At 33.5% G+C, this 9904-nt stretch overlaps 1 protein-coding gene across 4 annotated transcripts; it reads left to right on the top strand.

The window, feature by feature from the left end:
* Positions 1–1111: 1111 nt before the first annotated feature.
* LOC122402629 (ubiquitin carboxyl-terminal hydrolase) lies at positions 1112–3371 on the top strand. 4 transcript variants are annotated; one of them, XM_043405575.1, is made up of 8 exons: positions 1112–1165; positions 1325–1416; positions 1492–1503; positions 1676–1804; positions 1889–2040; positions 2116–2257; positions 2693–2768; positions 2868–3371. In XM_043405575.1, exons 2-8 carry the CDS (start codon positions 1381–1383, stop codon positions 3023–3025), a joined length of 705 nt encoding a protein of 234 aa, XP_043261510.1. In that variant the 5' UTR covers positions 1112–1165; positions 1325–1380; the 3' UTR covers positions 3026–3371. The 4 variants fall into 4 exon arrangements, with proteins under 4 accessions (XP_043261510.1, XP_043261509.1, XP_043261512.1 ...); XM_043405577.1 differs by having other exon boundaries at positions 1127–1240; XM_043405578.1 differs by having other exon boundaries at positions 1162–1180.
* Positions 3372–9904: the final 6533 nt, after the last annotated feature.

Here is a 9904-nt window from a genome sequence, read left to right as displayed (position 1 = left end):
TCTGTTCTGACCCTTTACAACGGGGACGGACGGGAGACGCCACGCAGCGCCACGCAGCGCCAGTGCGACGAAGGATTCCCCTGACTGAATCGACTACTGACCATAACCCTCTCGAAGATGTTGCCATAATTTTCCAATATCCTCTAGCCTTCCACGATACCGTTGAGAGTCTGGAATTACTTTTCGATGACCCTCTCGCAGTACTTTGTGTAAAACGTGACAAAATTTCCATGCGACGATTTCATTCTCTTGCAATGGTTGTCTTAACATGCACATCCAAAAGATTATTCCACTTTTTTCTTCATATGTACCTATAATCGCGCCTATATTTCTATAAGGTGTATACAGCGTATTTACAAGAGAATAATTTATAAACTACAATTAATAATCTAGTAAAAATTATAACCCAGACCTAACCGCGACGCCCGGATAGAAAGTGGTTCGACGAGTGTATACATATACATATATGTACTAAGTAGGTACAACTAACCGTGGGGTCGATCGAGCTCTTGTGAGAGCGCGACCCCTCTGGTGGCGAGCATTATATGTATGTATAGTAACCCTAGCAGTTTAATATTATTTCAACGCGTTTTACTTGCCCAATTACTCTGTTTCTACATATACATATGTATGCAATATCACTTTTATGAAACTATTTACAATAATTTAAATATATGTACAATAAATTTCTCGAAATCGACTTCCTTTTTCTAATCAACAATTTTGTATAAACGGAGCGTCAAGCAGCTGGAAGGGTTCTAAATAATGGAAACACCTGTAAAGAAATTTTGATTTAAGAGTATTGAAAGAAAATTAATTATGCGATATATCGTTGACCGTTACTGGCGAGTAGGACTGTTGTTGCAGTAAACTGTATTAATATTATAAAATGCTTACACGGATTTAATATTTTATTTTAAGCTAATAATTTGGTATATCTGAAATATTGCCTATTATGTATAATGCAGTTGTTTTTACAAAAGTTGCGTGGTATAGGGGGAAATGACAATAATTTTAGCTGTTTAAGTCTGTTAAGAAAGTGGAAAATTCGAAATTTCTTTCGTACTTATATTTATTATCCATTCTGACAGTCTGACAGTAGCAAATATGTAGTAGCCAATAGCGTTCTGTCGGTATCAACGTGGTGCGAAGGACTCGGATTTCGGTAAATTTTTCGGGTGTAATTCAAACACGAATAACAATTAAATTTTAAACATAAGAACCTTTTAATACGATAAATGTATTGTGGTGGTCCATTAGAATTTATCATTGATAATCATTTTTAGAAAAATTCTTGTTGAAAAGTATTTAAAACAAATTATAGGTTAGTAAGTAAACCGCTAAATTTGCCGACATTCCCGACAAACACGAAATTTCATCATGTCTACTTGGATACCATTGGAATCAAATCCAGAGGTAAGAATTTATATTTTCAAATTGAAAGCACAGATGTTTTGTTCATCGCTCAATAGTTTTTATTCTTTGTTTTAGGTTATGACGAAGGTAAATCATCGTGACTTTCAACTGTTGATTTTGTCATTTGATTGTGGAATGTCTTTTCTTATATGTCATGAATATTAACTTATTTACATGAGTAGAGTATACTTTATACTTTTACAAAGTAAAATTATTAATAGCTTTTCTAAAGCAAGTAATAAAACGTTTAATTTTACAGTTCTTGCACAGAATCGGGGTGCCAAAAGAATGGTGCATCATTGATGTCTACGGGTTGGAACCTGATTTGTTAGCACTTGTACCTAAACCAGTTATTGCTGTTATATTGCTTTATCCTTTGCGTAAAGAGGTTTCAAAATTAATATTATATTATTATATTTGTTTGTTGAAATTACCATATATTACAAATAATATTATTTTACACTTATAAAAGGATAACAAACTTGAAGACAACGAAGATGTTAAAGAAAATGATAAAAGTGCGTTAGGTCCGACAGATCCGGATGTTTACCACATGAAACAGTATATTCATAATTCTTGCGGTACAATCGCATTAATCCACAGTGTTGCAAATAATCTAGATAGGTAAGCTTTTTATGCAAAGTTTAATTAATTTATTTTAAATACATTATTGTAGGTTACATTTCTATGTTTCTGTAGTATAAATCTTCAGGATGGTTTTCTGAAAACTTTCTTAGACAAATCAAAAAATCTTAATTTCGAGGAATCTGGCGGACTTTTGGTAACCTCGTCTGAAATCAACGAGACTCATAAAGGATTGGCATTAGAGGGACAGACGATGGTATGATTCTTGGGTAAATATTTATTTTAGTAGCTTTGTCCTAAATTTGTTTTCCCCAATATATATCAGCATTGAAAAGAAATATATGTAGATCAGTGGAGGGTGAAAAAGTAATGCGCCGTTGTATTTTTTTCATAAAAAGAAAGCTTAAAATTTAAAGAAACTGCAGTATGTGTGAAGCCATCTTGATGATTTTAGAATATGTTATACTAGAATTTCCTTAAATTTTAAGTTTTGTTTGTCAAAAAAATGCAAAAGCGCATTACTTTTTCATCCTCCGCCATATTTTCTTTTCAATGCTAAATTATAGCCTCTTTTAAAAAAAAAACCCCCCCAAAAGATAGACAAATTTCGGACATAGACACTAACGTAAATATTTAGAGATTCTTGTTTTTGCTGTTTAATTAGAAAAATGTTACCAAACATGTTTCGTAGGTACCAAGTGTGGAAACGCCAGTCTACCATCACTTTGTAGCATTTATACACAAAAATGGTGTTTTATACGAATTGGGTAAATATATTTTTACATCGTTAGTTCTAACAAATGATCGTGCAATGTACAATTAAAAAGAAGAACATTGTAATTAAAATATTTAATTTATATTCTTAGATGGACGTAAATCCGCACCTATCAATCATGGTCCCACCAGTCCTGAAACACTATTAGAAGATTCTGCACGTGTTTGCAAAGAATATATGGTTCGCGATCCCGAAGAAGTGTGCTTTACAGTTGTTGCTCTCAGTAATAGCGATGCGGAAGCATTATAGCTTCATGTCTAATATATTATAAGCACATTTTATAATAATTGTTCAAATAGTTTATTTTGCACGTTTATATATACACCGCCATTTTTTTTATTGCATTTAATAATATCCGCTTGTTATTGCATTGTAACACATATATTCATGAAAGATAAGTGTTTGCATAGATATTCATATCATCATGTTATATGAAGATAATCTACATATCAGAGGATATCTGTCAGGAGTATCTCAAGCCAAATAAAAGTCGTACTCTTAATATGTTTATATAATAAGGAAAGTATTTTACCTTTCTCTTGCATTTGTCAATATCATCTGCTCTTTACTTTGCATTGTTTATTTAATTTTTGTAAATTATTTCGCTATTAAAAGTAAAGGGTATAGCCGAATAAGGGGGTCAAATGTGCCCTTGAACGAAATGTGACATACGATGGATCCATCGATAGAGCATCAAGAAAAAACGTTCTGTGCCAAATTTTAACCCTCTATCTTGTTTGGAAGGGTAGTTATTGAGAAAATTCGGATTAACGAGTTTGTGCCTATTTCCCCTATTTAATCGAGTAGAAAAATTATGAAAAAAATCTGGTACATTATGGTTATCGAGATACGTGTTTGAGAATTTTTTTCCGATTTTTCGATTTCAAATCCTAGGTGTGAAAAATTAAAAACGCAAAAAAACGCAGAAAAATACCGATTTCGTATTGAAGCTTTCGAGACACTAGATTTATATAATTACTGTAAATGCATATTGTCATTGGTTATGTCCCTGAATTTTTTCAGATTTTTTGGCAGGGTGCGCCGTAGTAGGAAAAATGAAAAACCGATTTTTTCGGCGTTTTTCGCGTGAAAAAGCAACTTATACTTTGAATTTTTGTATTCCCTTTAATAGATAACTATATTCTGTGGTTCTAAACATTTCCATGTTGAGTAAAACAGTGTATACAAGAAGAAAAGCAAAAATAAGTCAAGAAAAAAAACGTGCTATGCGCGTTGTATTCAGAAGTATCAGCATTATTTCCAAGAGCTGCTGCGATGGTGCAGTGAGTAAGATGCTCGGCTGCGAGACTGCTCTGCAAACTTTTTGACGCGCGTTCGCGCCCTGCTATGGTACATTTTTTTTTATTATTTCAATTTCTAACTAAACGACAATGAAAAACTATTAGTTTATTAATATTTAAAAAATATTTTTACCTAAAATATACGCAAAAACAATTATGGAGCAGTTTCTATTCCATCATTTCTCTAGTCGTATATTTGCTTAAATACCCTACTGTTTCATTTTTTCTACGTTAAATGAATATACGTACTTAGTTTTAAAATTCTCAAACACGTATCTCAATAGTAGCAATGCACCAGATTTTTTTCATAATTTTCATACTCGATTAAATAGGGGAAATAGGCACAAATTCGCTAATCCGAATTTTCCCAATAACTACCCTTCCGAACATGATAGAGGGTTCAAATTTGGTACAGAATGTTTTTTTTTGATGCTCTATCGATGGATCCATCGTATGTTAAATTTGGTTCAAGGGCACATTTGACCCCCTTATTCGGCTATACCCTTTATATAAATACAACTTTCAGATTTAATTATCGGCCGTCACCAGAAGTAAAAATATTCAATATGTCTGCTGTATGATAAACCCTTTAAAACAAGCGATTTTTTAAACTGTGTCAAAGCAAAACGTTCATGTAGAAAAATAGAATCATTTGAGGTATGTGTTAAATCGAAACCACGTGAACAGAGAATCTATTTCATTTGTGTAATTAGAAAATTTGGTGTATTGTATGACGGTGGTTTTTTGCATAAAAATTTGTTGTGAAATTTAACAAAATTTATTAAGTAATCCAAGAAACCGTTACAACAATTGAGAAGATGATACGGAGAACATTATATGTATATACATATGTATTATAAAACAAAATGTTAGTTTGATTTCTGGATAAAAAACTAACAAATTGCAAGCCCAACAGAAATGCAATATCGCACAATTAAACATATCAAAACATTAGTAGAAGTTAGTTTCTTATCCAGAGATGAAACTAACATTTTCTTTTATGATACATATACATATAATTTTAAAAGTTCGTATTTTGAGAGTCCGGATTTTTGGAATTATATTGTACAAATATAAATTTAACTATTAAATGTATACTTTAAATATAATTGTAAATTTCGAATTGTGCAAAAGTGTGTCAGAAATGTGGGACGACAATTTTTGATACAAGGCTTTGTTTTTGTTTTGTACGTGGGGAAATCCTTCGGGCGGGCCCGCGGGTAGTGCCGGACTATTACCGGCTAAAACCCCACGGTGACCATCCTCAGGCACCTGGCGAGAGATCGGGAGCTCTAGTCAGCCATTACAGAGTACCCTGCCGCGCTGTGCCTTTTCAGGCCCCACCCGCGTGGGAGGCACACCTTCCGTTACATTCCCACTGAACCGCAGGTGGCAGGTAAAATATCCCATGCCCCATACCGGTGTATTCATACACCGGTGTTTGGTCCGCGGGAGCTTTCGCTCCGACCTCCGGGATCCCATGCAACGATGCAGCCTACACCAGCCTTCTCAGGTTGATGAGCTCATCCCAGCGGCTGCCCTTATCCGCCACCTGGGGACGCACCACGTAGGGGTTCACCTCCCCTGCCACCTGGACAACCAAATACTCAAATACATACCTAAATGGGTGCTTGGTCCGCCAACTACCATTCTTCCACGAAAAGAAGGCACACACGTGTTTACATACCCACTCATAGGTCTGGGTCGAAAACGGTGACGAAGATCGGTGACAGCCAATCAGCGGACTGCAGCAAGAGTGGGGATGTAAGCACGCTGTGTCTTCTTATCGTGGAAGGACGATACGCGTGCACTTAAAAGATAACAGACTTGAATGTAGTACATTTTCCACTTAGTTGCTTTCTTTGTGTATGTAAACATTTTATTTCAGACAAAATAGACAACACTTTCAGCAATTTGTAGTTTATCCGAGTAAGTGTATTATTGAAGTGCATTACTACAGTTTACATAATTATATGATGTTTGTAAATATGAGTAGAGTAGCCAAGTGCAAAGAAACATTCAACTCAAGTACAACACGCATATTTGTCGGGACTTCATACTCGAGAACGAAATCTTGTATCAAAAATTCTCATTCCACATTTTCAACTTACTTTCGCGCGAAGAATAACTTCCATTCGGATATAACCACGTTGTTGTAAACTTAAGTAATTTTTAAATTAATAAGTATGTATACATATGTATGTATACAGGGTGGGTGGGCCACGAACTAATCCCCACGATTTTTCACTCGCTTTTGATAATTTGACAAAAAAATATTTCCTATCGATGTTAATCAGTATTTAACCGTTAAGAAATTACAGTTGCTTAATTTTTTATCGAAAATCAATTTGTTTGTAAACTTAAGTATGTAACTGTAATTTCTTGTGGGGACTACTTCGTGCCTCACCCTGTATAGAAGTTGTTTGTGTATCAAGGGAAATCGACTATTGTATACATACATACATACATACATACATACATACATACGTATATGCAACACAAACCTTTCAAATAATTCAAGCTATAGTAAGCTTTGAAAAAAAAAAAAATTATTCTTAGAATCATTGCATGCAATTGATGAAGAAATCGTTTTTAGCGCTTCATCTTAATTTACACGTTTAGATAAAACGACGATTTCGTTTTAAAATAAATTTACTGAATATATTGGGAACGATTTAGCACCGTGTCAATTAGTATAACGATTTCGAAAATTTACTAATAAAGTTTTCTAAACTTATCGACGAATTTTTATAAAGAAAAGCATTCAAGTGAATTTTTTGACATCGTTACGCACATGAAGACTACGTAGGTACTTACTTACATTCTAAGATAAATTGTTTACATATAAATAGAATTTTTTTAAATTTTTCAGCGGAGCTGTTTCAAGTGTTCCTGAAACTTATACGGAAACGAACATCAGAGAAATATTTCAGATGTCGTATGGAAAGCACACTGTTATATGGATAATGAAGATTTATGACAAAAAAACAAGTTGCCTGTAAAGTTTATTTTTGAAAGAATTTTGCTATGGCGATACCTTTGTTTCCTCTTTTATCGGAGGTCGCAAAACTTGTCGGTCAGTGACCAGAAGCTAGCAAAAGGCTTATGTTAGTTATTTTCGATCCTCTTAGTGAGCATCTTGGCACCACTCTCTAAATAGTAGCTTCAAAATACAAAATAAGACCGAAAACCAGGCCCGCGGTAGGTTATTTACTATACCCACAATTTCTTACGTAATACGATGAAAAGCCTTAATAGAAAAAGGAAACAGGAATCCAAAATGGATGCCAAGACAATTTGTCATTTAAATCACTGCGTATTTACTTCCTTTTTTAAACGCAAAATGTCAGAACGAATGTTACTTATACCAATTAGTTCTTTTAAATCATCTGTCCAAATCGCTTTTCCTAACTTGTTATTGCTTAAATTTAAAAACTAGTAATAATGTAATATAATATAATATATGAAATGACTGATAATAAATAATGAAAAGTATAGACAAAAAATTGACAGATGATACTTTGTTTCGTGGGTTTTGTAAATATTTTAAACAATCATGTACGATTGATATAATTTTTTATCATATTTATGTAGATTATGTAGATTTTTATAAAAATATGTTTATTCTAACATATTTTACATTTATTTCATGTATGTATTGGAATTATTATATTATAAAAATTACATCGATGTTTTTCGAAAAGTTATTATGATTCCTAAATCGTACCGCTACAATCATAAACCATCGTTGTTTCTCTTAATAAATATAGTGGTGTTTGTTGAAACGTGTGTATTATACGTGGGAATATAAAATAAAATATAAGTAGTACGATTTATAGCAATTTTCAACTATACATACATATGGGATACAAAGGGATTCCACTTTTGTAAATAAATGAATAGTAGTTATTGTCCGTTTCAGGAACAATGTGTAAAATGCACTTGAGACGTGTGTTTAGTCACTGTTTGTTGAAAATTTTCCATCAAAACTTCCGGCTTCGACTTTTACCCATATCGCGGTAGAAAATTTTCCATGACCCTCCGAGGCGGCTGTTAAATTCCTATAGAGGAATGCGATAACATTCAATGAGTCTTTTTCGATAGAAGATGTAAATATATTGCCATTATCAAGTAATTCTTCACAGATATTATTACATAAGGATGTAGAGTTTTTGGGGTCGCTGACAACAATATTTCGTTTGAAAATATCAAACTCAAAATGGCGGATTCAACCACTTAAGATTCACTAACTGAATTTTTCAATTTATACCGCGCTATATGTATTTGCCACTCTGAAGAATACATTAGATACCAAGTTTTTATAAGATATGTAGAGAAAAAATTCTTTGACTGTATCCGCTATTTAAAATTTGGAAAAATATGTATATGTATGTATAATACCATTTAAAAACCACAAGGTGACTCCAGCTTTTTCTGAGAACAGGATATCTTTGAAGGTTCTTTTAAACCAATTACATAATACATACTTGACTTGATATCAATCAACTTTTGGTTGAGGCATTTTTTTTTTATTAAACTATCAGGACCAGCTAAAATATCGTGACGACTGATTCACGACTTACTCTGTTCATGTTATATTCTCCCTTCGTTTCGTGTACATACATACATACATACATACATACATACATACATACATATATAAACTGTCATGACATTGAATTTCAAACGAGCAACTCAAACGAATACATCAATCTTTTTTTCTTTAAACATAACGCTAAAAACTTTGTTTAGGTAAATGTGTTGTGTACATGTCCTTCAGTTGCATCACAAATATTCTACCAACATCCTACAGTATAAATTATTTAAATAATCAAAATGACAAATCAGGCGTACGTTAATCAAACAGTCCATATTTTCATCTAAGAAAGAAACATCGCAAAGAACCTTATCATCAGTAATATCGATATCTTCGATATATCATTTAATACTGTAGATGTTATTATTCGTACCAAACTCAATGAGAACACGCAGTGTCGTGTAAAAGCTTTATCTAAAAAAAAAAGGAATTAGAATTTTTACCATGGAAATGACGTATTGCAAACAGTAATAAACGTAACCGTCGACTGAAGGATTAAGAGGAACGTTGCGATTTCAGGCGATAAATGCTTGAGTAATCACTCGTGTTTCGCGCCGTCACATCCCGGCATTGATAACACCGTTCGACATCCAACTTCTCTCCTTCGATTCGTCTTTATGCGACAGTGACATTGGTTCTTTCCCATTATGTAGAAAATAAAACTTTCGAACCGCGCGACCCGTGTACTTACCTACATACTTACTTACATTGCAATCTTCTTTCCACGCGTAACCGAGAGAAACGGAAACTTACTCTGTGGAATAATTCACCATCGATGAATCACGGAAGTAACCCCTAATTTTCCATCCTGAAAAACTTCTCTTCGACACGATTACATTTTATCTAACGTGTTTCGATCTAACGTGCTTCAAATTTTCCACTCCGATGACGCAGACCTCATTCAGTCCATCAATATTACAACTTGTTGGGCATTAACTCTAAGCGTGATGCGTTTTAACATTTATTATATGTATATTTAATGTGTAACATACAATTATATATTTGGATTAATAAATACGTTAGTAGATAGGTGTTAGAAAACATATAAAACCGAAAGAGCGGCGGGTAACCAACCAGCGCGGGGCCATCCTACATAATGGTGCCAACACAACATAATGCAAAAAAAAGGTGAAAATTTTTTATTTTTTGTTTTTAATCAAACTTTTACCAATGTATCTGTGAGCATTATTCCGATTAAAATAGAATTTATCCTGATGGGATGCGGAATTA

Source organism: Colletes gigas, unplaced genomic scaffold (genome assembly GCF_013123115.1).
Source record: "Colletes gigas isolate AHSC1104 unplaced genomic scaffold, ASM1312311v1 Colletes_gigas_Sc00038, whole genome shotgun sequence".
NCBI lineage: Eukaryota > Metazoa > Arthropoda > Insecta > Hymenoptera > Colletidae > Colletes > Colletes gigas.
The sequence above is the reverse complement of the archived record's forward strand: the minus strand, read 5'-3'. Positions and strand labels throughout refer to the sequence as shown.